The sequence below is a fragment of the Felis catus genome, chromosome C1 (assembly GCF_018350175.1).
Source record: "Felis catus isolate Fca126 chromosome C1, F.catus_Fca126_mat1.0, whole genome shotgun sequence".
NCBI lineage: Eukaryota > Metazoa > Chordata > Mammalia > Carnivora > Felidae > Felis > Felis catus.
This window is the reverse complement of record NC_058375.1, coordinates 6,919,184-6,945,926: the sequence shown is the minus strand read 5'-3', so window position 1 is coordinate 6,945,926 and position 26,743 is coordinate 6,919,184. Positions and strand designations below refer to the sequence as shown.

The 26,743-nt window shown below is 55.1% G+C and overlaps 1 protein-coding gene and 1 long non-coding RNA gene across 3 annotated transcripts in view; one reads left to right on the top strand and one right to left on the bottom strand.

Annotated features, from left to right (window-relative positions):
* Positions 1-10,790, top strand: part of CTNNBIP1 (catenin beta interacting protein 1) — a 50,354-nt gene extending 39,564 nt beyond the window's left edge. For both annotated transcript variants that reach the window (XM_023258087.2, XM_003989473.6), the window contains exon 5: positions 10,096-10,790. In XM_023258087.2, the coding sequence (XP_023113855.1) occupies positions 10,096-10,154 (59 nt within the window). In that variant the 3' untranslated portion in view covers positions 10,155-10,790. The remainder of the gene's footprint in view (positions 1-10,095) is intronic.
* Positions 10,588-12,627, bottom strand: LOC123379461. Its single transcript, XR_006583892.1, has 2 exons — positions 12,526-12,627; positions 10,588-12,406 (listed from the first exon to the last, which is right to left on the bottom strand). It is a non-coding gene; the product is annotated as an uncharacterized LOC123379461 (long non-coding RNA).
* Between the last annotated feature and the right edge of the window lie 14,116 nt (positions 12,628-26,743).

Sequence of the window (26,743 nt, the reverse complement as noted above, 5' to 3'; positions counted from 1 at the left end):
CTTGCGAGAGCTCATGGCTCTGAGTTGGGCGATGCGGATGCCCCTGCCAGGGACTGATGCTGCTCCTGGGAGTCCCCCGTTTTATCCGGTGACGTCTGTGCAGGGCTGTGCCTGCACTGTAGGGCCCAGGGCCGGCCGCCTTTGGGAGCTGGGCGAGGCTTTTCACGCCATGTGCCGGTTTCTAGGCCGGGTCTGCCCTAAGAGCGGTTTTTCCTCCCCGTCCACCTTTGAGTACTGGTTCTGAGGTGGACTTTGCAGGATCCAGAGCTAGGAGAGCTCTGGCCGCCTGCAGCCGGGTGCTCTGGCGGGATCCAGGCAGGGACTACACGGTCAGCGCATCGCAGCGGCCGAGGCCCGTCCCTTCCTTCCCCAGTGCCTGTCTCTCTGGGCAAGGTCCCTCCTGGAGAGGGCGGGTGGTTTCCAGAGCAGTCCTCGTCCGTCCCAAAGCTTGAGCCCCAGGGTCCGTGCCTTTCCAAGACTGAGCTCCCCCTTCCCTGGAAAAGAGTGAGGGGCACGAGCAGGAGAACCCCAGGCGTGTTTGTGGAACAGTCCACATCCACTCTGCACCTCAGGGCCGTGGCCGCCTGTTTCCTGTTCTTTGTCACCCGTTATCACCCACCAGGCTGGAAACACACGGCTGATGGGAGTGTGTGCCGGCAATTCAGGAAGCAGGCGGAGGCGCTTAGGTATTGCTGAAAAGACCTTTCGAGAGACTCGATGTGAGAGCCTCAATTAGCAAGAATGATTCTCCAGCCACTGGGGGTTGTCTGTGTGCCCCTGGGGCTTTCTCCATACACCCTGCCCCCTGCCCCCTGTCCCCTGTCTTGATGGCAAGGTGCAGATGCCTTCAGTGAGCCGGCACATGGCTGAGGCCGGTGCTGGTGCTGGTGTGGAGCCTGTTCTGGGCTTTTGACTCTGCTGGTGCGAATTCATCCTGAGTTTGCAAACAGACTAGTGAGCCCATTGTCTGTCTCCCGCCCCCAGCGAGGGGCCAGCTTCCCTTTTCTAAGCTCCTGCATAGTTGTCATTTTTCTCTGCCCAGTCACTTGACTAGACTCTGTTAAAGGGGCAAAGCTGGCATTGGACGTGGGTTGGGTGCCCTGCCCTGGTTCAGGGAGCTGTGTTCTCACCAGCGCCTTGGCCCTGCTTTCCTTAGCAGGTGAGCCATGGGACCGGGGAGACATCAGGGCCAAGCCGTAGGCCAGGGTGGGGCATTGGGGGGGGTGGCGGGAGGCACGGGTCTGGGCTCGGGCCTCCTCCCGAGTTGGCGTTTTTGGTTCCATGTTGAATCCTGTCCCACTGTGCCAGAGTTCTTTCGGTGGTGTTTTTTAAATCCCAGGTCTTGGTTCCATTCTGATGGACGGGCCCAGTCTCTGCCAGGAAGCCTGGACAGTCACAGTGCTCTGGGTGACTGGAGCGAGTCATTATTCCCTTCCCCGGAGAGGCAATGGCAGTGTGTCCTGGTGGGGAAGCATGGACTTCAGGGTCTAGGTCTGGGTCCTCCCTGTGCTTCAGACTCCCTGAGTTGCTATAGGGGTTCTCTCCTCATCTGTACGATCAGGATTCATCCTGTCCCAGGAGCTCTCCCAGGTGCTGTGCATCTGTGAGTGAACAAGATCAAGTTCCTGATTATGTGGAATGTGCCTCCCACTGGGCAATCAAAGATCCCATCAATATATAACGCCGTGGTTGGTGCTGAGGGTCCTGAAGCAGGCTGCGCCACCCTGAGGGACTGACACAGGGCACTATTTTATTTTTTATTTTTTAATGTTTATTTATTTTTGAGAGAGACAGAGACAGAGACATGCGAGTGGGTTAGGGGCAGAGAGAGAGGGAGACACAGAATTGGAAGCAGGCTCCAGGCTCTGGGCTGTCAGCACAGAGCCTGACGCGGGGCTCGAACTCACGAGCCGTGAGATCACGACCCGAGCCGAAGTCGGACGCTCAGCTGACTGAGCCACCCAGGCACCCCTCACAGGGCACTGTTTTAGAAGCTGTGGTCAGGGAGGGTCTGGGGAGACGATTTTGCCCAGACACTGGCATGAAGTGCAAGAGCGGTATGTGGCATGAACTTGGGGAAGAGCACTGAGGCAAAGGAAACAGCAAGTGCAAAGGTCCTGAGGTACAAGTTACCCGTTCCTGAAGGACAGCCCAGAAGGCCCACAGGGCTGGAGTGGAGTGAGGAGACGTGTGTGTATAAAAGGAGGCGAAGAGACAGCCAGAGGCCAGACGTGTTGGCTCTAGCAGGCCGTGTGGAATTTGGAGTTTACTTTTGAGTATGATGAGAAATCTTGCAATAAGAAGCCTTTGGAGAGTTTTGAGCAAAGGAGTGGCAGGGTCTGACTTACGTTTTTAAGAACTTCCTCCTCGCTGCTGTGTGACAATGGGCAATTTGGGGGCCAGAGTGCCGAGATCCAGGAAAACGGGCCCAGGAGGCTTGATGGGCAGTGGTAGCCTGGACTGGGTGGTGGTGACGTAGCCAGGATGTAGTTTAAAAGTAGAGCCGACATGAGGCACCTCGCTGGCTTGGTTGGAAGAGCGTGTGACTCTTTTTTCTTTTTTTAAATAAATGTTTATTCATTTTTAAGAGAGAGAGAGAGAGAGAGAGAGAGTGAGCAGGAGGAGGGGCAGAGAGAAGGGGAGAGAGAGAGAATCCCAAGCAGGCTCCTCACTGCCAGTACAGAGCCTGGTGCGGGGCTTGAACTCACAAACCATGAGATCGTGACCTGAGCTGAAGTCACATGATGCTCAACCAACTAAGCCACCCAGGTGCCCCCAGCCTGTGACTCTTCATCTCCGGGTTGTGAGTTTGAGCCCTACGTCGGGTGTAGAGGTTCCTTTAAAAAAACCCAAAAACCGGGGCGCCTTGGGGGCTCAGTCAGTCAAGCGTCCGACTTCGGCTCAGGTCATGATCTCGCAGTTCGTGAGTTCGAGCCCCACGTCGGGCCCTGCGCCGACAGCTCGGAGCCTGGAGCCTGCTTTGGATTCTGTGTCTCCCTCTGTCTGCCCCTTCCCCGTTCATTCTTTGTCTCTCAAAAATGAATAAACGTTAAAGAAATAAAATTAAATTAAAAAAAAAAAACTAAAGGATAATAAAAGTAGAGCCAATCAGATTTGCTGGACATGGAGTGTGTGTGTGTGTGTGTGTGTGTGTGTGTGTGTGTGCGCGCGCGCTTGCATGGGATGGGAGTGGGGGGATCGGGAGGATCCCTTGCAGGATTTTTGAGCGACCAGAGGATGGCCGGGCCCTTGCTCAGGGGGGCGGCTGAGGGTGGAGTGGGCCGGAGAGCCCGTTTGACGTTCCGCCAGCTGTGAGGGTTCCAATGTCTCCACCTCCTTGCTAGCTCCTATGGTCACTTTTTGATTCTGGCCCTCCTAGTGGCTGTGAGGTGGTGTCTCATTGTATCTTTGATTTGCGTTTCCGTGGTGACTAATGATGTTGAATTGAGCATCTTTTGACGTGGTTGTTGACCATTCTTCTATCTTCTTTGGGAGAAATCTCTAAATCTCTACTCGAGATCTTTGCCCATTTTAAAAATTGAGTGGACTTTTAATTATTATCGAATTGTGTTTGTTTATATATTCCAGGTACCGGTCCCTTACCAGATATATGACTCGCAAATATGCTCTCCCATTCATTTTTTTTTTTTAAATGTTTATTTATGTATTTTGAGAGAGCGAGACAGAGTGCACACATGCATGAGTGTGGGCGGGGGTGGAGGGAGGGGCAGAGAGAGAGAGAATTCCAAGCAGGCTCCCTGCTGTCAGCGCAGAGCCCAATGTGGGGCTCGATCCCACCCATGAGATCATGACCTGAATTGAAACCAAGAGCTGGACACTTAACTGACTGAGCCACCCAGAGGCCCCTCCACTTTTTTTTTTAAATTTTTTTTTTAATGTTTATTTTTGAGAGAGAGAGAGAGAGTGTGAGCCAGGGAGGGGCAGAGAGAGAGGGAGACACAGAATCTGAAGCAGGCTCCAGGCTCTGAGCTGTCAGCGCAGAGCCCGTCGTGGGGCTCGAACCCATGAACCGTGAGATCATGACCTGAGCCGAAGTCAGACGCTTAACCGACTGAGCCACCCAGGCCCCCCCCTCCACTTTTTTTTTAATGTAAGTCTTCTCATTGTCATTTTCTTTAAAGCTTCTCTCTCTCTCTCTCTCTTTTTTTAAGTTTTTCTTTTCTTTCCTTTTTTTAAAGTAATCTCTACACCAAACACAGGGCTTGAACTCACAACTTGAAAATCAAGGGTCACACGCTCTCCCAACTGAGCCAGCCAGGCGCCCCAGCAGTTCACTTTTTTGGTAGCATCCTTTGAAATGTAAACATTTTTAAGTTCAATAAAGCCCAATTTATCTATCTTTTCTTTTCTTTGGGTGTGCTTTGATTGTCCTATCTAAGAAATCAGTTCCTAACCCAAGGCCATGAAGATTTACTCCGGTGTTTTCTTCTAAGAGTTTTATAGTCTTATAATTTTATAATTTTGGCAGTTATATTTAGGTCGTTGGTCCATTTTGGGTTAATTTCTGTACATGGTGCAGGGTAAGGGTCCAAGTTCATCCCTGGCATATGAACATCCAGTTCCCTTCTCTCCAACTGAGTTGTCTTGACACCCTTGTCGAAACCTAACTGACCCTAAGTGGGGGGATTTATTTTTGAACTTTCAGGTCGGTTCTATTGATCAGCCTGTCTACCCTTAACACCAGTACCACCCTGTCTTGTCTATTGTGGCCTTGGAGTAAATGATACAATCCCAAAGCGTGAGTCCAACTTTGTTCTTCTTTCTCAAGACAATTTTGGCCGTTCTGGATCCTCTGCATTTTCCATGTGAATTTTAGGAGCAGCTTGTCAATTTCTGCAAAAAAGGCCAGCTGGGATTTTGATAGGAGTTGTGTTGACTGCCTTTGGAGGATGTTGTCAACAGTGGTGTTTTGTACTTTTCTCAGTACAAGTTCTACAGTCCGTTTGTCCAGTTTATTCCTAAGTATTTTATTATTTTTGATGCTATTGTAAATGAAATTTTCTTTTTTAAAAAAATTTTTAATGTTTATTTTTGAGAGAGAGAAAGAGACAGAACATGAGCAAGGGAGGGTAGAGAGGAGACACAGAATTTGAAACAGGCTCCAGGCTCTGAGCTGTCCACACAGAGCCCGACGTGGGGCTCGAACTTACCAACCACGAGATCATGACCTGAGCCGAAGTCGGATGCTTAACCAACTGAGTGACCCAGGTGCCCCATGAATGAAATTTTCTTAATTTCATCTTCAGATTCTTCGTTGCTAGTGTATAGAAATACAAACAATGAGGGGCGCCTGGGTGGCTCGGTCGGTTAAGCGTCCGACTTGACTCAGGTCATGATCTCGTAGTTTGTGAGTTCAAGTCCTGCGTCAGGGTCTGTGCTGACAGCTCAGAGCCTGGAGCCTGCTTTGAATTCTGTGTCCCCCTCGCTCTCTGCCCCTCCCCCACTCGCTCTCTGTCTCTCTCTCTCTCAAAAAATTAATAAACATTAAAATAAAAAAGAAGAAATACAAACAGTGTTTATATATTGATTTTGTATCCTGCAACTTCAAACTATTTATTAGTCCTAATAGTTTTCAGTGAATTCCTTAGGATTTTCTGTATACAAGAACCATGTCATCTACAAATATGGTTTTACTTCTTCCTTTCCAATTTGGATATCTTTTGTTTCCTTGCCTAGTTGCCCTGGATAGAACCTTCAACTCAACACTGAATAGAAGTGATAGGATTTTGGGGCGCCTGGGTGGCTCAGTCGGTTAAGCGTCCAACTTCAGCTCTGGTCATGATCTCGCGGTTCGTGAGTTCGAACCCCGCATCGGGCTCTGTGCTAACAGCCTGGAGCCTGCTTCGGATTCTATGTCTCCCTCTCTCTCTGCCCCTGCCCCGCTCACACTCTGCATCTCTCTCTCTCTCTCCCTCTCTCTCAAAAGTAAATGAACATTAAAAAAAAATTAAAAAAAAAAAAGCGACAGGAGCAGACATCCTTGAAATGGGGGGGAGCTTCCAGTTTTTCACCATTAAGGGTGATCACAGCTGTGGGATTTTAATAAATGCCCTTTATCAGACTGAGAAAGCTCCCTTCTCGGGGCGCCTGGGTGGCGCAGTCGGTTAAGCGTCCGACTTCAGCCAGGTCACAATCTCGCGGTCCGTGAGTTCGAGCCCCGCGTCGGGCTCTGGGCTGATGGCTCAGAGCCTGGAGCCTGTTTCCGATTCTGTGTCTCCCTCTCTCTCTGCCTCTCGCCCGTTCATGCTCTGTCTCTCTCTGTCCCAAAAATAAATAAACGTTGAAAAAAAAATAAAAAAAAAAAAAAAGAGAAAGCTCCCTTCTTTTTTTTTTTTTATTATTTTTTTTAACCTTTTATTTATTTTTGAGACAGGGAGAGACAGAGCATGAACAGGGGAGGGTCAGAGAGAGGGAGACACAGAATCCGAAACAGGCTCCAGGCTCTGAGCCGTCAGCACAGAGCCCGACGCGGGGCTCGAACTCACGGACTGCGAGATCGTGACCCGAGCCGAAGTCGGCCGCTCAACTGACTGAGCCACACAGGAGAAAGCTCCCTTCTATACCAGATGTGTTGAGGGAGGGTCTTCCCATGAAGGGGTGTTGAATTTTGTCAGATGTGTTTTCTGTGCTATTCAGACCATTCATTGTATGGTTTTCGTCCCTGTTTTTGTATTGGTAGGCTGTAATACATGAGTTGATTTTCAGGGGTTAGAACACTCTGGCATATCTTGGGATAAATCTCACTTGTTCAGAGTATATAATCCTTTTTATATATTGCTGTATGGTTTGCTAGTACTTTGTTGAGTGTTTTTGCATAACACAGGTATGATGAATATCTATATTCATAAGAGATACTGGTGTGGTTCTCTTTTCCCATGATGCTTTCATCTGGTTTTGGCCATCTTTTTTTTTTTTTTTTTAATGTTTATTTATTTATTTTGAGAGAGAGAGAGAGTGTGAGCCGGGGATGGGGGGGGGGGGAGAGAGAGAGAGAGAGAGAGAGAGAGGCAGAGTGAGTCCCAAGCAGGCTCCACCCTGTCAGCACAGAGCCCAGTGCGGGGCTCGATCCCATGAACCGTGAGATCGTGACCCGAGCCGAAATCAAGAGTCGGACGCTTAACCGACGGAGCCGCCCAGACGCCCCTGGTTTTGGCCATCTTTGTCTTTCAGTGTGTCCGAGAGTGTGAGCAGGAGGCTCGCCAGCTTCTCCTCTCCTGTGCTCACCTGCATCCAGCAGGAAGGGGTGCACAAAAGCTCGGGCCCGAGTCCAGACAGTGTCAGCAGAGGTAACAATGGGGTGGACACAGCCTCATCTGTAAAATGGTATAGGAAACCTAGCGGACAGCCTGGAGGCGGCAGGATGGGCCTTCCTGTTCTGAGCCTTGTGATTGCCGGCAACAGTCGCACCCAAGGGAGCTGCCACATACTGAACCTCAAAGGAGGAAGGACAGCAGGGACCAACCTGAGGCCCTTCCTGGCCCTGAAGCTCTAAGAGCTCCATTCTGCCAGCTAAGCGAGCAGCGCGCCCTCCCTGGTAGGTGGCTGGCCCAGATTTCCCGGAGAAGAGGAGGGAGGGGAGCAGCATCCTTGCCCGGAGGCCTGTGTGCTTCCTGGCCAGGCCCTCCTAGTGCAGGCCAGCCACTGATAAGGAGAGGTCAGACGATGCTCTGGAAGGGCCTGCCCCGCTTGGCGAGGCCCGGAAGACAGCCGGTCCTTTGGGAACAGAACAGGGCACGGGCTGGGCGGCAGCTCTGCGGGCCCTCTCCACACCCAGCTCCCGCAGCAGAGTGGGAGGCTCTAAAAATGCAAGCTGCTGATTTCCCCACCCCAGCCAGGGACGGGCGACCAGCTGGCACTGTGGCACCAGCGGGACTCTGGCAGATCCTCTTCCACCTTCAGGTGTCATGCTGAATAGTCACCAGGGTCCCTGTGTGACCTTGAGGAGGTCACTTCCTTCCCCAACTCGGAGCCTAGCCCAGGTGCGCACACCAGGCAGCCTGCGGGGTCGGGAGCCCGTGGTCGTTCCCTCCGCAGACTCACCGTCCCTCCCGGGGTGGCCAAGGCTATTTTTGTGCCTGCAGCTCAGTCCAGAGGCTTAAGGTCCCCGTGAGAAAGCCCACGAGGCAGGCAAGGAAAGAAGCAAGTGGCTGCCTCTCCTTGCCGCAGCCCAGGCAGCTCTCTCCTCCCCTCTCTCAGCCCCCACCTGCCCCTCCCCATCGCCCGGGGAAGAGCCGGCATCTGCTAGGTGACCAGCTCAGCTGCCATGCAGGGTATGATGTCATCTTGGATTCTGTGGTTGCTAGGAAAATTCTGCCTGCAGTGATATTTCGTGGTCCTAGGACTGAGGCGAGAACAGAATGTTCCCGAGAAGACAGGGGAAGGATTCGTAGGGCTTCCCAAGCAAAGAAGCCCCCCATTCCAAGAAGTCAGAGGATTTGAGCTTCTTCCCAGGAGCTTGTTCCCCTTCTCAGGAATAGAAGTTGTGCGGGTCATGGCAGAAACGCGTCAAGGCAGGTTGGGGTGCGAGCGGCAGGGTTGGCTCCCCTGACAGCACCGTGGCGACCTGGTGGCCAAAGGCACACGTCCGCGATGTTGCCTCCTTGTATGAGGACCTTCCTCCTGCAGCACCACAGCTGGGGGGCTCCCCCACCCCTCGGTTTCCAGGGGCAGCAAGAAGGAGGAGGCGGTGTGGAGGAAGACGGCCAGCGCCATGCGGGGGGTGGGGGGCAAGGCGGACACCGTTTCACAGGCCGGAAGCTCAGCCACGAACCACCCGTACCCGCCCCCTCTTCCGTGGCCTTTCCTGTGTCTGTTCTTCTCATCCTCCCCTCCTGGGGAGATCCCCTCCGGCAGGACAGAAGAGAAGTCTGTCAGAAAGGCCACGGCAGCTGATTATTGTTCAGGGCCTGACCACGAATTGCCCTTTAGAAAAAGGGGAGGGGGGCCTGGCTGGTTCAGTCGGTAAACGTACTGACTCCTGATCTTGGGGTCGTAAGTTCGAGCCCCAGGTTGAGTGTAGAGATTTTTTTTTTTTTTAATCTTAAGGGGCGCCTGGGTGGCTCAGTCGGTTAAGCATCCAACTTTGGCTCAGGTCATGATCTCGAGGTTCGTGGGTTCGAACCCCACGTCAGGCTCTGCACAGAGCCTGCTTGGGATTCTCTCTCTCTCCCCCCCCTCTCTGCCTCCCCGCCCCCAAAAATAAATAAATAAGCTTTAATAAAACTAAAAACAGATACGAGGAAGGAAGGAAGGAAGGAAGGAAGGAAGGAAGGAAGGAAGGAAGGAAGGAAGGAAGGAAAAGGGGAGAAAGCCGTAGGCCCCAGGGAGGGCCAGGTCCAGCAGGGGTCAGGACCTGCTGGTCAGCTCACTTGCCTTCGGCCTCCTCCTTCTGCCTGAGCAGCTCTGGGTAGCCACAGCAGGTCAGTGTTTTGAACTCTCCCTCCTCCCTCTTGCCTTTTCTGGCTGCATGTCAGAGCCTGTCTTATGGAAAACAAGACAAAGGAAGTGATTTCATGAGTGCCTGGACCAGAATCTCAAATCCATGTTTAAAAATAACAATAATAAAGATTATGGCTATTATCTATCTCTGTAGGAGCCAGGCCGACTGCAGGCCAGAAATGGGCCTGGCTGTGCTCTTTTGAGCAGGTGCTAGGTGTGGGCAAAGAGGGATGGCTATTAGAAATCCTAATGAACCTCCAAAGGATCAAGACACGAGTCTTCAGAAGAAAAAGGAAGGTTCCTGAAGGCCTCTGGCTTTGGTGACCTGGGAGGAAGCGACGTGAGCAGAGCCCTACTCTGGGACCTGCAGCCCTGGGTGCGTGTCACAAAGGCTTCTCAGTGGCATAGCCTTGAGCAAGCCTCTGAGGCTCGCCCCCGCAGCCCTGCCACCCTATGGTGGCATGTCCCCTGGCCAGGCCGTAGGAAAGGCCCAGAGAGGAGGCGGTTGGCTGCTTTGGAAGCAGTTGGCACTGTGCTGGACTAACGCTGTCACGGGTGCCCGAGCCGCCTTGCCCCGCCCTGATTGCAGCCTGACGCCCGAGGCCCAACCAACAGCTCTTTCCTCCTGGTGTGCAGGTGCGGAGGACGTGGTGATGGCATTTTCCAGGTCGGAGACGGAGGACCGGAGGCAGTAGCTGTGAACCCCTTGGAACACCCTGGAAGCTGGCAAGGGCCAAGAGATCTGTGTGGACCTCGGCCAGCCGAGTGGCAGCAGATCACCTTCCCGATTCCCCCTGCCCCTACACCCTACCCTACCCCACTCCAGGGTCACTCAGCAGGGCTGGCACCGAAGGAGGCACCGGTGGTGCAGTTACAATTGGCTTAAAGGGACGGACTCATGATTGGCTGCAGGAAGAAACCCTTTTATTTTTAAATCTTGACCAACAGAAACCTTTTATTTTTATTTCTGACTTTTTTTTTTTTTTTTTTTTTTTTTTAAATTTGCTCCTCGGTATATGGCTTCCCAGGAAGCTCTCCGAGATCTGGTGCTTTATTTAGGTCACTTTTTAGGAATGTGAAGAGGCCCGATTGGCTGCTTAAACTGGAAAAGGATTCTGATTGGCCAGCTAGTGGGAAACGGTGTTGTTTTTTTTTTTTTTTTCTTTGATTGGCTGCAGGTGTTCTGCTGATAGCAACAGCTTCTCTCTTTTCAATGCTGAAAACAGGGTTTGGGACATTGGTTGTTATATTTGACTTGAAAAGAAAAAAAAAAAAAGAAACCAAGTGCGCTTTGCAATATTTATTACACAAAGAGCTTGCTGCTGCTTTCACGTGTTTTGTTTGTGTTTGCATTTGATTTGATTTTGATATGTGTGTTTGGTTTCTCATTGGCTCCTCCGCGACTCCCGTTTCCAGGGGCGCCCCCGGCTCGGCCGCACGGGCGGTGTCTCTCCAGTCCGGGGGTCCACCTGGAGAGTGCATTTGCTCTAATGCCCACCCCGGGCTCCACTGGCAAGGGGACCCCCGAGGCCCCATGCAGGGTCTACAGCTGGAAAAGAGGGCCCCCCAGGAGGTTTGTGCTGTCCTGCAGGAGCAGACCAGAGCTTAGAGGTGACCATTAGCCAGGATTTATGTTCATCACTTCCATGCCTTGGCACCCGGCCAGGCCCCCTTCCGGGGGGAGCTGTGGGGCTCCCCTCCGCATGGGGCTGGGCCTCTCTGGCCTGTCCCTGCTGAGTAGAGCAGTGGGTGGCTCTGACCTTTCAGCCGATCCCTCCATATCTACTTCCTGAAGCCTCATCTGGGGTTCCTCCTGTAAAGGGCAGGAGCTGCTCCTGGCTGTGAGACCCCACAGTGGAGCAGAGGTCTCTGCCCGGGAGCCCGGAACCCCCACAAAGGCCCCAGCTTGGCTCACGAGGCCCGGGAGGCCTTTAGGTCTCCACACCCGGCCCTGACCTCCGCCAGCCAGGCTCCCAGGGTACCTGCCGCTGGGCAGTAGGCCCTGGCCCGGGCTTGGAGTCCTCATATCCGACGGAAGGGTCCCTCTCCACGTCAGCCTGGAACAGACATTGTTTGCTTCTGAAGTGCCGACTGAGACAGCTGGCCGGGCCTTCGCTGAGCAGGTTCCACCAGGCCGGCCCTCGGCCCGGGTCCCCAGAGACACACGGCAGAGCAGCCAGATTTGAGGGGCGGTGAGAGCCCCAGGTCTTCCCACCTGCCCTCCTCCTTCCCTCAGGGGGAGCCTGGCCTTCTCCCTGTGTCTCTCACCAGAGTGGAGTCTGGGTGGGGAGGTGGAGGAAGATGGGGACCTCAGGGACCAGGAGACTGGACCCTCCCCCGAGACGGTAAATGGCTGAGGCCCCCGTTTTGCCCCAGGTACCCAGAGCCAGGAGAAGATTCTCAGAGCCAGACTCCCCCCTTCTCAGGGCTGGGGCTGTACGGATCACAGGAGCTGCCCTGGGGCCATGTGGACGTCTCGTGCTGTGCTGTAAGCCTTGCCCCAGAAGGACTCGCGTGTCACAGCTTAGATGGCCCTGACCTCCTCCGCACGTGGGCCTGGTTAGCTGACCTGGGTAGGTTAACCTTCAAAGAGCGTCGATCCCCAGGGAGCGGGGACTATGGAGGCACCAACAGGGGCCCGAGAGCATCCTCCTCCAGGAGACGCAGTTGGCGCATGTGTGAGCACACCCACACTTTCACTCTCAGTGTCCTGCCTCCAGCTGAGCCCCTGGGGAAAGGTCAGCTTTTGCGAGCCCCCTCCCCCCAGGTTATGACATCTGTCACCAGGTGCCAGTACCAGGTTGCCATTTTCCCCCTCTCTGTGTACGTGCAGCTCCCATAAAGGGTCCGTGTCCAGGCCAGTGGTGTGTCTGTGCCCCAGCCTGTCCTTGTCAAGGTCACAGGGCCTCCCTCTTGTAACAGCAACGGCCCCGGTCTGTCTTGCCATCTGAACACGAAAAGTGAAGGTGTTTCTGTGGCTCCATATTTCAACTGAAAATATATCTGTTGGAGAAAAAAAAATTAACAATAAAGATTTTTAATAGCTTGGTGTGTGAGCTGAGTTACCTCCCTCGGAGTTGGGTGCGTTCGCTGATTGCCCCATGTCGCGTGGGCTCCGCTGCTGGGCCCTCTCTCCCCAAGGAGGCACCACAGGGAGGGTCAAAAACACCATGTTTGCCAGTTTGATTGTCTGTGACCTGAAGGGTGACTCGGGGCTTGGAAGAATTCCGAGATCTGCCCAGCTGACAGGTCCCTGGAAGGCTGAGCCCCCCTTTTGACCTGGAGATTCTGATACCGTCTTCGATTGGACTGAGGTCAGCCTTCAGAGGTGACCTTGCCCCCTCTGTGCTCTCGAGCAGACACTGGGCACCTGCAAGAGTGCGGGGGCCCTTCCATCCTAGACACCCCAGCCCCCTGTGTGATGGCAGTGGTCTTGGGCTACTTGTAACAAAAGTCCAAACAGAATATCCGGCCCCTCCGTCATCCCAGAAATGGGAGATTTATTGCTGTTCAGCTGTATATTCAAGTTTAGAAGCTGAAATCATTTCTGCTTTAGGAATTTTTGCTTTGGAAGCATTTTCTAGAATGTTTCATTTCCACCCTTCATCATCCCATTTTAGGTCTTCTTTTTTTTTTTTTTTTTTTTTTTTTTTTTTTTTTCCCGCTTACATGGACTCCCTGCTTCTATTTCCTTTTCAAAGAGTTTCACTGGGAGCTAAACGCTGTGGGGTTTATAGACTCTGAGGACGGACGGCCCAATCGACATCATTCGCTCTTAGCGTTGGGAGAGATGTTGAAGGCCGCCTAACAGGCCACACGGTGACCAGATGTGCGTCACCTCTGAAAGATCTCTAAAAAGGGCTTGTCTAGGCTTTGCTTGGATACCCTCCAGGGTATTTTACATGGAGTTGGCCTGCCTTTCTCTGTAGATTTTTATTTATTTGAATGTTTATTTATTTTTGAGAGAGAGAGAGAGAGACAGAGGATGAGGGGGGGAGGGGCAGAGAGAGAGAGGGCGACACAGAATCCGAAGCAGGCTCCAGGCTCCGAGCTGTCAGCACAGAGCCCAATGTAGGGCTCAAACTCATGAACCGCAAGATCATGACCCGAGCCGAAGTCAGACGCTTAACCGACTGAGCCACCCAGGTGCCCCGAGGAAAAAATTTTTTAAAAGACAGCTGTGTTAACCAGACATTACAGAGACACAATCTCCAAGGGCTCACGTTAGGTAAATTTTGTGTTCTGATTTGCACTGTCGGGAATTAACCTTGGCGTTAATCTGCTCTTCTACACTGAGCAGTTGAGCAGGGGGAGGCGCTGACTGGCCCTGGTGCCACTGCCCAGCCCCCAGCAGAGACCCTGGGAGCGGACCCGGGAGGGAGGCGCCCTCCCAGAGTTGTCTAACTCGGTTGTGTCTCTTGTGGGAATTAGGCCAGCAAGAAAGAGGAGTTGGGACACCACAGCAGGCCCGGGAAACACACTGGGGGCCGCGCGGCGTCTTTCAGGGTCCCTCTGGCCCACACAGCAGGCGGCCTTCTGGGTTCACCTTCCTGGGTACAGGTGCACGCAGCCAGAAATGACGACAACCACTGGGATCGGGTCTGCCGAGGCCTGAGGCAGCCGGAGGCCAGGCTGAGTCTGGGGGAGGCTGGGTGGGCTGAGAAGGGGGGGGCAGGGTACCCTGCCTTTTGTTGGTGTTTCCCAGCCCTGGGGGGGAGGGCGGTTGAGTTATGAAGTGCTTTTCCCTGTCCCTGCAGGTGACTGGCAGCTTCGAGAATCCAGGCTGTTCCAGCCTTTGAACAGGGCCCTTTGTAGCAGGGAAGCCGATCCCTCTGGGGCACCTGGTTCAGTGGTGGGGGCAGGAGCCAGCTCCCGGAGCCGGGAGCCCTACCAGTACCCACCTGCCACACCCGCACGGGCCAGTCATCACTCTCTCAACGTCCCTGTTGCCCTCCGCACCCACCCCTTTCCCGGAAATAGACTGACCTGAGGCCGCGTTTAAAAAACACGCTTCTCTCTCTCTCTACTGAAGGAACTCCCTTTCCTTGGGCAATAACCGGGTGTTGAGGAGATTTGGGAGGCTTGTGGGGACGACAACTGCTAGCCCTAATTTAAACAAAGGCCTCCTTAAAGGATAAAGGCAGTGAGATGCTTTTTGTTTTTGGTTTTGGTTTTTTTTTTAATTTTTTTTTCAACGTTTATTTATTTTTGGGACAGAGAGAGACAGAGCATGAACGGGGGAGGGGCAGAGAGAGAGGGAGACACAGAATCGGAAACAGGCTCCAGGCTCTGAGCCATCAGCCCAGAGCCCGACGCGGGGCTCGAACTCACGGACCGTGAGATCGTGACCTGGCCGAAGTCGGACGCTTAACCGACTGCGCCACCCAGGCGCCCCACTGTGAGATGCTTTTTGAATATCAGCAGGTGCCCGGCCTTCACTTCTCTCCTTGACGTTGGAGACCGGTTTCCCAGAGGGACCGGGCAGTCCTGCCCGGCAAGGAGGTCAGGAGAGCCGCTGACAGGGCCTCAGCCCCATCCTGCCCTGCCTGGGCTGCCTTGTTTGCACACCTGTGGGGGAGGCTGGCCCCACGTACACAGTCCCAGGAGGCGACTTCAGACCCAGAACTTGTGAGAGTTTCCCCCTCCTGGCCTTTGGCCTCGGCCCTTGAGGGAGGTAGGTTCTCCACACCCATCTTTTAGGCCGGTAACTCCCTCGTCCTGGTCTCAACAACGCAGGGAACGCGTGTCGGGTGCTGCCCGTGTGCGGGTGCACGGCCCTGTATTTCCGCCATCTTCAGTCGTGTGAGAGGCAAGGATGGTATTGTCCCCATTTTACAGATGAGGAAATAACATAATTTACTTCAAGGTCAGCGCTTCTCCCTTCTCCGCAGCCCCTGGCCAGCGTCTGGCAGCCTAGCCTCGAAGACGCCTGTCCCCACGTGAGGTCAGCGACAGAGCTCAGAGATGAGGGACCGCAGGCTCGGATGGGAGCCCTGCCTTCCTACTGTGACCCCTGTGCTCTGGCACCGGCCTCGGCCTTCACTTGCTCATCGGTAAAATGGGAATAATAATAAAAACAATTGCACCTTCGACAGATTCTACGCAAGAGTGCTTTGAGCCCAACCCCTGCCAGACAGAATCGTCTTTTGACCCGGGTTTGTACTGTTTACCGCCACAGTATAAACCTTTATGTCCCCGTAGCCGGGAGCTGGGAAGACAGTGAGGGCCCTGGAGGCCGGCTGGTGGGATTGAGAACGAGATCTGCCAAAAAATGGGAAAAAAAAACCACCAAAAACCAAGAGCATCTATCCCTCACGGGGATGAGGCTGTTGCTGAGAATTATGAGATGATGCAAATGACTAGTTTAGCAGAGACCTGCCCACAGTGGGTGGTCACTGGCTCACACCCCCATCGCCTCTGCTTAGAAGTCATTCGGCACGAGGCCTGTGTGCAGCTCCTGGAGGGGAGCAGTGTGGCCCCAGGTCCAGTCAGTGCTTGTTAAATGCTTTTTTGATGAGGAGGGAAAGGCTAAGACGATCCCTTCATAGGGACAGAGCTGCCTCCTGCTCCCTGACCCACCCCAGGCCTCTTCCTCCGCTAAGCAGCTTTGCAGGGCAGGGGGAGGAGGCGGGGAGAAGGGCGTTAATTGGAACGTCCCTCAGCCTTCCGGAAACTGCAGAGCCGAGGGGGACCCCCGGAGGGACCTTGTGGAGGCTGGACAGGCAAGGAGGGGCCTCACCGAGTCTGGGGGCGGGCGTCCTGTCTTCCAGGGAGCCCTCCTGCTCACTAGCTCGTGCTTGAACTCCAAATAGAATCAGAGCCAGCCAGAGAAGGGGATAAAATTAAATCCTTGATCATGATCAAGTGGTTAAAAAAAACCCATCACAGCCAGAGGCTCCTTCCCACTGCAGACGGGCTCTGCTTCGGAGCAAACAGGAGGAGGAGGACGGCGAGCTGCGGAGCCCCGAGCCCCCGGCACCCCCCTCCCTCCCTGCCCTCCTTTGGGCCCTCCCAGATCTCAGATCGGGTCACAGACCTCAGCCTCCCGGGGCCCGAGGGTTCCCTCCCGGCACTGAAGCCCGAGCAGTGGGATGATGCCCCTGTAGGCCTCAGGCAGTAGCTGCTGTCGGGAAGGCCCTCCTGGGCTCTGGGCTCAGCTGCACAGACCTGGGTTCCAGTCCAGGCTCTGCCCGTTACAAGCGGTTTGATGGGGACAAGTCACGTGATGTTGTCAAGCCTGCTTCCCAATGTGGAACACGGGAGTAGTAATGGCTCTATCTCAGGGTTGCTGCCTGGAGTGAGTATGTGAGCTGCAGCAGCGGGGTCCCCCTGGTCAGGCGGTAGGTGCCCCCAACTTCGACCTCCCCTGAGGCAGGGGCTGGGGCAGCTCTAGGGGTTTCTTCTGAACAGGCCATGGGTCGATACAGCCAGGTGTCGGGGGGGGGGGGGGTGGGGGGAGACAGGCTGGGACACCCGGGGCGGCCATGGGGCTCCCAGGCCTGGCTCTGGCGCCCTCTGTGTCCCCTTCCCAGACTCTCGGCCACCATCTGTGGACTGGCTCTGAGGCCGCCCCTGAGGGAGAGCGCGGTGGCCTGGTTGGGGGCACCTGGCAGGCCAGAGCCTGTGGCGGGCGGGCAGGCGGGTGTGAGGAGGGAGGACTGAGGTGTCCCTTGGCCTGGGAGCTAGGATGCTGAGAGAGGAAACAATGAGGCGATAAAAATAGCTCTTTGTTTACCCTCCACCGCACATCCTCATGAGCCCTTGTGTGAAAGCAAAACACAGACCCCCCTGGGGAGCCAGAGTCAGCACAGCCCGGCCCGGGCGGGCTGGGGGCTCAGCTGTGAGTGGAGAAGGGGGGCCCGGCTGAGGGGATAGGGGGGACAGCCCCAGGTGGGGCCTGCCTCCCCCTCGGCCGCTCCGACACCCCTACCCACCGCCATAGTGCCCGAAGCAGCCTCGCTGGCCTCAGTGGGCGACTCCTGGCGCAGCTGGCTCCGTGCTCGCTCAGAAATAGCCTGACCCACCCACCCTGCTCAGCCCTGCTCCTGCTGGCCCGCCCCTTGGAAATCTGTCTGGGGGGGATGGTCCAGCCTCCGAGGAGAAGGTGGTCTGGGAACGTTTCTCTGGCTGAATCATCCCCACACTCCACGTGGAACTGTCTAGACTTCAGAAAAGCCAAACCCTGGCGGGGGGGAGGTGCGGTGGGCAGCCTGGACTCTGGTCCCTCAAGGTTTTTATCCAGAACCTTCCTTCATAGCTCTCACAGCTTGCTCCAGAGGGGGGGTGAACCCTGAGCCACCTGGATGACCCCCAGACTTCTCCAGACTCCCGGAGAGTTAACCCAGCCCAGCTGCACCACTGAGCCCCTGCCGGGCATCTAGCCAGTGAGGATCCGCTGACCCAGGACCTGCTGTGCGCGAGCCGAGGAGGCAGAGATGAGAGACGGAGCCTTGCCCTGTGGTCTCCGAGGCTGCTGGGGCAGACCGACCTGGAAATAGGCTGCAACCGAGCAGCGTCCGGCAGCAAAGGAAGCCCCCCGCCTCCGCCTCTCCCCGGTCACTGAGGAGGCAGAACAGGGCTGGCACGCCCAGGCTTGTCCTCAGGGAGCTGAGGCGGTCAGGAGGGTCCCTAGAGCTCCTGCACCTGCCTGGGGGCCGTCCTTCTCTCTGCCATGCCGTGCAGCTCATGCTGGGGTGAGGCCAAGGTGATAGCAGAGGCCCGTGGGTGCCCTGGCTGGTCCCTGATTCCTCCCCAGTAACCAGACCAAGAGAGGGCAGCCGAGAAGCCCAGGAAGCTGCGTCAGAAGGAGGAAACATATGGAGAGATGTGTCAGGGCAAGCCCCGGGGTTCGGGCTGGAAACCCAGGAGGCCCCCATTATCTACCCGGCCTAGTGGGTTCCTGCTGGCGCTGGATGGCCCTGTTCTTGCCACCCGCTCCCCAGGCTGTGTGACCCACTCAGGGCCCTCTCCCCAGAGGGAGAGGAAAGAGGAAAGGGGGTGTCCCAGTACCCTGTCCCGCCCTCCGAGAGCCAGGACAAGCTCAGGTTTAGGGGATTAAGCTCTTAAAGGGCATTAGGCAGGAGAGGAGGCCGGGAGGGTGAGGAGGGGACGGGGCACCGCGGAGAGAGCACCGGACGACCACCACCAGTCCACTAACCCTGGATGATTCTATTCCGTGTGTCCGAGCCTCCGTTTCCCATCTGTAAAACAGGGTTGTGGGAGCCAGCGCTGCTCCTCAGACCCTCTTGGCCTCTACCCTCCAGACGGGTGGGAGCGTTGTGTCCTCCCCTCCTCCTTTTCAGTAATGGTGGCCCTGGCTTGCGTTAGCCCGTGAAGTATGGGTAGAAGTGACGGGTCCCTGCAGGCCGAAGCCTTTTGTTTATCTTCAAAGAAAAGAGAGAGCGTGCGAGTGGGGGGCATGAGGAGAGAGAGGATCTTAAGCAGGCTCCATGCCCAGAGCAGAGCCTCAGGCGGGACTTGATCTCGCGAACCGTGAGATCGCCACCTGGGCCGAAATCAAGAGTCAGAGGCTTAACTGACTGAGCCTCCCAGGCGCCCCTGCAGGTGGAGGCTTTGAGGGCCTCCCGGGAACGTTCTGGAGGTGGCTGCCCCGTCAGCCTGTGTCCTGGCAAGGCCCCAGCCAGTCCACACGCGAGGAAGGAAGCACGCGGTTTGCTGCCCTGGGGCTCTTGAGTCTGTTTCTCCACCGTCAGCCGGCCTCCCCGGACCACTGCATTGCCTCAGTGATCTTGAGCCTTCGAAGCTGTGTGGCTTCTTTTTTTTATAAATTTTTTTTTTCAACATTTATTTATTTTTGGGACAGAGAGAGACAGAGCATGAACGGGGGAGGGGCAGAGAGAGAGGGAGACACAGATTCGGAAACAGGCTCCAGGCTCTGAGCCATCAGCCCAGAGCCTGACGCGGGGCTCGAACCCACGGACCGCGAGATCGTGACCTGGCTGAAGTCGGACGCTTAACCGACTGCGCCACCCAGGCGCCCCATGAAGCTGTGTGGCTTCTGACTCCTGCCGTAGCTGAGAACACTCTGTCCCACTCCCAGCTCGAGGGCTCCGCTGAAACGTCGTGTCTGGGAGTTGCTCGTTTCCCTGGGGCCTGAGAAAACACCGGTGACCGCCCGGGTCCCCACCCCGGACTCTACAGGGCAGTGGCTGCCCTTTGCACTCAGGATAAAAATCTTCCCTCCCTGTTGCGGGCACTCCGGGCAGGGACCTGGCCCCGGGTGATCTCTGATCTCATCTCCCGAGCTGTCCCCCGCTCTTGAAGCCCAGCCTTCAGTCCCCCAGCCATGCCAAGCCCGCCCCACCTGTTTCCTCCTGTGGCGTTCTTCCCACACGACTGAATCCTCAACTTTCAGTTGGCTTAAATGTCACCCCCTGTCTCAGTCTCCTCCGGCTGCTGTAACAAAATCCACACGCCGGGTGGCTTACAAACAACAGAAATTCATTTCTCGCAGCCCAAGGTTAGGGGGCCAGCGTGGTCGGCTTCTGGTGAGGGCCTCTTTCCCGCTTCTGCCTTCTGTGTCCTCCCATGATGGGGAGGCCGAGGGAGCTCTGTGGGCTGTCTTTTAGAGGGCACTAACCCCATTCATGACAGCTCTGTCCTCATGACCTAATCCCCTCCCCACGACCCCACCTCCTAACATCACCACATCGGGTGTTAGGATGTCAACATACAATTCTGGGGGGAGCGCAAACGTTCAGATCGTAACACCCCCTCAGAGGGTCTTTTTTTTTTTTTTTAATTCTTTAATGTTTATTTATTTTTGAGAGAGGGAGACAGAGCATGAGCTGGGGAGGGGCAGAGAGAGGGAGACACAGAATCCGAAGCAGGCTCCAGGCTCTGAGCCGTCAGCCCAGAGCCCGATGCGGGTCTTGAACTCACAAACCGCAAGATCATGACCTGAGCCGAAGTCGGCCGCTTAACCGACCGAGCCACCCAGGCGCCCTGTTCTTTTTTTTTTTTTTTAATGTTTATTTATTTGTTTATTTTGAGAGAGAGAGAGAGAGAGCACCAGCAGGGAGGGAGACATAGAGAGAGGAGAGAGAAAATCCCAAGCAGGCTCCCCACTGTCAGTGCAGAGCCTGACGCGGGGCTTGATCCCATGAACCAGGAGGTTGTGACCTGAGCCGAAATCAAGAGTCAGATGCTTAGCCGGCTGACCCGCCCAGGTGCCCCACTCCCTCAGAGGTTCTCAACTGACCACCTTGTTTTGCTTTCTAGTCTCTGACGTGATCTCTTTTCTTTATCTGAAATATCTGCTCCGCTAGAAGGGAAGCTCATGGGAGCGGGGCCCTTGTCCAACAACTTCTGCTGTGTCCCCAGTGACATGTACCTGATACGTCGTGGGCTCTCAATGAACGTTTGATTTTTATTTTATTTTATTTTATTTTTTATTTTTTTTTTTTAACGTTTATTTATTTTTGAGACAGAGAGAGACAGAGCATGAATGGGGGAGGGTTAGAGAGAGGGAGACACAGAATCTGAAACAGGCTCCAGGCTCTGAGCTGTCAGCACAGAGCCCGATGCGGGGCTCGAACTCACGGACCGCGAGATCATGACCTGAGCCAAAGTCGGCCGCTTAACCGACTGAGCCACCCAGGCGCCCCTGAACGTTTGATTTTTAAATGAATGAATCTTGACCTTGAGATGGCTCCTCTGCCGAGCCTTCTGTGACCCACAGGGACAGTGACGCCATTTTCTGAGCGAAAGTTGTCCCGACAACTGTCCGAAAGGACCTGTGGAGAGGAGGGCATCCTCTCTGTTTCTCTGGCTGAGGCCTCAGGGCACCTTTCGGCGGGGCTGGGCCCCGGCACCCACAATTCTGGGCTACTCATGGGGCAGGGCGGCCGGCCGTGGTCAGGACTTTTTGGTTTGCAAGCAACCAAAACCCAGCTCCAACTGGCTCACTTTGGCGGGGGGAGGTAGTTCATAGGATTAAGGCAATTGCTGTGGGAACCAGGGCCTCAGGGATGGGAACTGGGGACTCGATGCTTCCAGAACCTTCTCTCCCCCTAAATCCATGTCTGCTGGTTTCTGCTTTACTGCATTTTGGCCCCGTCATCTCCTTTCGGACTGAGCTCCCCTGATAGCAGAACCCAGCTCCCGGCAGCTTCAGTGAGAGGCAAGATGCTTTCTCTCAGTGCCCCCAACCCAGGGCAGTCTTTGGTTGGCCCTCCTTGGGTAGTGTGCCAACCCACTGGGCCAACCCACAGCTGCTGTGGCTGGAGTGGGGTATCGAGATCACCACCAGAACCTCACGCAGGGGGCAGTGGTGGTACCTAAAGGGGAGAATGCCGTGTGGGCAGGGACCAACTGTCCACGGCTAGCCTCTGGTGCCGGCTGAACCTCTGAGTGAGGAAATCCCACAGTGACTCCAGCCCTGGTGCTCAGCCAGCCTGCCCTGGGTGGGGAGGAGGAGCAGGGGTAGGAAGGGGACCCTCCCACTGAGCTGGAGACCAGAGTTTTCTTCTCCCCCGTTTCGACCTGGTTTTGCCATCCCAGAGCACTCCCGCGATGTCACGAAGCCCCATCTGGAACAGCAGGTGTCCCACAAAAGTCAAAGAAAGCTCAAAGACGTTGCATGCTGTACCCATTCTTTTGGACGGTCTGAAGGTTCTGAAAAGTCCTGCGATGATCCATTTCATTTCATTTCGCTTCTCCCTCATCTATTTGACCACAGAACTCTTAAGGTTTTTTTTGTTTGTTTGTTATTTATTTATTTATTTTGAATGTTTATTTATTTTGGGGGGGGAGAGAGAGAAAATGAGAGTGGGGGAGGGCCAGAGAGCGGGGGGGGGGGGGGAACAAAGGGTCCAAAGCGACTTCTGCGCTGACAGCAGTGAGCCTGATGAGGGGCTTCAAACCCAGGAACCGTGAGATCATGACCTGAGCTGAAGTCGGACGCTCAACCGACCGAGCCGCCCAGGCACCCCAGAACTCTTAAGTTTCTTAAATGTTCCATAGAACATTCCATAAGAACTGCTGCTGTGGAGGAAGAGCGCGAGGTATAAGATCAGAGCTCAGGTTCCGAGTCCTGTTACTTGTCACTTATGGGTTGCATGTGACTTCTCCAAGCCTCAGTTTCCCCATCTGTAAAATAAGAAGTAATATCAACCCCCACGGGATTGTTGTACGTGGGGAAGGAGAACAGGTCTTTGCTAAGTACCTTTTAAGCTGTAAAGCTCTGTGCAGATACCTGATCATTATAACTGCCCTGACCAGGAAAATACATACACTGTTTACCTTCCAGGGTAAAGGGACGCCAAAGGCAAAGGAAGTGACTCACCTGGGATTGGCCAAGCCAGGTGACTAATTAGAGATGGGCACAGAGAGGAGAAGGAGCCCCAGTGGCAGTTCCATGAAGAATGAAGGCCCAGGGGCCAGGAGAACAGAGGTGACATTGATAGACAAGCCCTGGGAAGAGGTGTCTTGTGGGAGGGAGGCGCTGACTATCCCCGCTGATGCCCTTGAGACTTCCGAGCAGACAGCAATGCAGGTGTTCTCTCTCACCGGCCTTCCTTGTCCCCCTGCACCTGGGGTGGGGGAGACTCTGCCTGGGACAGAGGTGGGTCTGTGAGTTCGCTCGGGCTACCTTTTGAAACACTGTAGGCGGCTGAAACAACAGAAACAGACTGTCTCACAGCTCCGGAGGCCAGAAATCCAAAATCAAGGCGCAAGGAGGGTCGGCTCCTTCTGAGGGCGGTGCGGGAGGACGTGCTCCAGGCCTCTCCCCTGGGCTTCTCCCTGGTCTCTTCTGTGTGGCTACATGGTCCCTTTTCGCGAGGACCCCTGTCCCATTGGATTAGGTCCGCCCCAGTGACCTCATTTTAACTCAGATCACTTCTGTAGAGACCCTGTCTGCGGACAAGGGCGCATTCCGAGGTTCTAGGGATTAAGACTTCAGCGTCTGGTTTTCGGAGGGACGCGATCCAACCCATAACGGTGGGCATTTCCCCCGGCGGGCCCCTCCCTCCATCTTACCGGCCCAGTTCCTTGGCCGAAAGCATGTGGATTGTGGCCTGCCGGAAGAGAGGGCCCGTAATTGTGTTAATTGCCACAATACTAGACCTGCAATTAATATGCCACGGGAACAAAGAGCAAATACACTAATAGCACATAATTGGACTTAAACTACACCCTCGGCAGTGCAGTGCAACTGAGCTCTACTGTTTATGCTCCTTTTCAAATTAGCAAAGATGAGCAAATTAACATGTTTCTCCTTCGCCCTGCTCGGAGGGGAGTTATGGGGGGAACCGTGGGGATGGGGATGGATGGCGGGGCGCCCTGGTCGGATCCTGTCCAGAGTCAAGCACCCAGGCCTGATCTTTGGAGCCATAGGCAAGTGAGGGCGTCGAAGGAGAGAGGAATCCAGACCTTTCCACCTTGGCAGATGCCCACCCCGGGGTGGCAGGAATTCTTGTGATTGGGGCGTGGGGGGTGACTCACATAGCACTGCCACTATCTGGGGCCCTGGGGCAGGTTGGAGTCAATTTGGAGGCTTAAGGCTAAATGGGGCAACCTCTCCTCCTCCATGCCTGGGGTGGCGGTCAAGGCCAGCGACAGGGGCAAACCCCCCTCAGAAGGGCGGATAAGTGCTCTTTGGTCTCTCTTCCTTCTGCCCTCTCAGCACGCAGGCCTGAGTGCCTTGTGCCTCTGTGACTCCAGGGACAGGCTGTCTCCCCCCCCCCCCCCCGACGCAGGTGCTTGCCTCCTTCAGCAGGAAGGCGCCCTGCTCAGGGCTGGAGGCGGCTGGTGTGAGCCGCCAACTCGCAGCCTTGCCTGCCCAGCTAATGTCAGGTAGAGCCACCCCGCCCCTCGTCGCGTGTCCGGGGCTCCTTGGCCTTGGCCTCCCCATCTGCCTCTCCCCTCTTCTTCCAGCTTCCAGCTGGCTGCAGCGGACGGACGCAGAGAGGGAGTCAGCCTGCAGGTCAAGTCCCCTTCCCGTGTCGCCTATCACTGCACCTAGCGGGGGCCTGTGAAGACAGGGGCGGAGGTGAGGCGGGAGTAGGATTAACAGACTCCTCGGCTGGTTCCTTCCCCGCCCCTCCAGCCGCCAGGTTTCCCCTGCCGCCCTGGCCCGGGGCTGTGAGAGCGAGAGGTCCTACCTGCTCAGCACTTTCCTGCAATTTGCCCCCCTCCCTGTGGCTCCCGCCAAGCCAGTCAACGCAAGGCTCATTGAGAATTCTCGAAGACCTATCTGCTGTTCCCGAGAAGACAATCTTCCTCCAACAGACATCCTCCTCATTTGCATCCTCTAAATCAATGTCTTCAGATGATCAAAGCCTAGCGCTGCAACTCAGTGAGGTTGGCTGGGGAGGGGGGAAGAGGCAGGACTCCCCCCACTTTTCTGCTGCCCCTTGAGGCCCAAGGGGCCCTGGAAACAGGAGGCCCGAGCCGTGCAGAAAGGGGCTGGGGCAGAAGTCCCTCTGTAGGTCAGCATTACCTTCCCCTGCTTTTCCTATAGGCTGAAAGGACAGTTGGGACAGTGTCAGGCCTGTGTCAGCAAGGCCGGCTTTGATGTTCCAGGCCCTGAAGATGGCTGGGGCCCCGGGTCAGAACCAGAGGGAAGGGAGGTTCTGGGAGGAAGCGACCTCGCTCAGCCTTCCTGGTCAGACATACAAGGACTCAGGCCTCAGGGGTCTTAAAGCAGCAGGACTGGGGGGGGTGTGCAAAGAGAAGAGGGTTAATCTCCCCCCCACCCCATACCCCTCCCTGTCCACCTGTGACCGATAGTGTCCTCACTGGAATGACACCCACATGTACGAGCACTCACAGTGCGCCAGACCAGTGCTGAGTGCTTTCCGTGCGTTACCACATTTAAAACACACAGCATCCCTATAAGGCAAGTGTCACTGTGATCCCCATTTTATAGATGACAAAACAGGGGAGAGGCCACAGAGCTAGGAAGTGGCAGACTCTGGGTCACGTGAGAGAAGGTCCCAGAAAGAGCGAGTAACCTGAAGAGGTTTGCATGCAGGTGAGAAGGCCATGTCTGCACGTGTGTGTGAGGGTGGGGGCCAGCCTGGGGTGACCAGGACAAGCCTGTCCTTACATAGAGGGGGCTTCTTGGCTGCCCTTTGGGACGGAGCAGGGGGTCCTTGGTCAGGTCATCTGCTTCCCTCATGCTCCGCCGAACTTCTTGGCTCAGTCCTGACCACCCGCCACATCACGCGCCAGACGGGGATCGGCCGAGCAGTTCTCCATCTTATGTCCTCTGACTTTCCAGGGCCTTGCAGAAACTTTCGCCATCAGGCGGCTTCTGGGAGATAATAGTGTCATGGGTAAGAGTTTCTGCTTTGGAGCCAGAAAGATCTAGGTTCAAATCCTGACTCAACCGCTTAGCCGTGTGGCCTGGGGCAAATTACTTCACCTCTTTCAGCCCCTGTGTTGTCCTCTATAAAAGATGGATAAAACTGTGTTCGTTGCTCATGATCGCCGCTAGCACGAAATCAGAAAATGCACACAGAATGCTTCCTGCAGGGGCCCCTGGGGGGCTCAGTCGGTTAGGCGTTCAACTTCAGCTCAGGTCACCATCTCGCGGGGCGTGAGTTCGAGCCCCACGTCGGGCTCTGTGCTGACAGCTCAGAGCCTGGAGCCTGCTTCGGATTCTGTGTCTCCTTCTCTCTCTGCCCCCTTCCCTGCTCGCACTCTGCATCTCTCTCTCTCTCTCTCTCTCTCAAAAATAAACATTAAAAAAAAAAAAAGAATGCTTCGTGCAGGCTGGCACCCAGCAAACACTATTCTGATCTCTGGATGGTTAATCCCTGCCACACAGATGAGAAAGGAGAACAAGAGAATAATTCTGAGCAAGTAAATGAGCTGGAGGCTTGAAAGAGTCAGAACTTCTGAAGTCTGGCTCTCGATTTTTGTTGGTGCTTGCTGGCCCAGGGAGCCTCGGGGGAAGGAAGAAGCACAAAAACATGGGGGAGCCTCAGCTGAGGCCAGGTCTACTAATTCTACACTGACTCACCCCTGTGAACTCCTGCTTCCCATCAATTAAATAAGGAAGAATGAAAACCTCTATCAGGAAGATTGCCGTGAGGCCCCAAAGTTTATCGACGCCATTTGAAAAAAGGAGTATGCTAAGCTAGGGCAAACTGTAAAGGGCTGTGTGAAAGCAGTTGTATCCATTGTCATCTCCTCAGATGGTTCAAAGCGGATTCCCGTATATCATCGCCGTGAGAGCAGTTACCGCTAATTGAGCTCTACTACGAGCTAAACCCTTTCTATGCAGCCTTTCGTTCGATCTTCCCAACAATCCAAA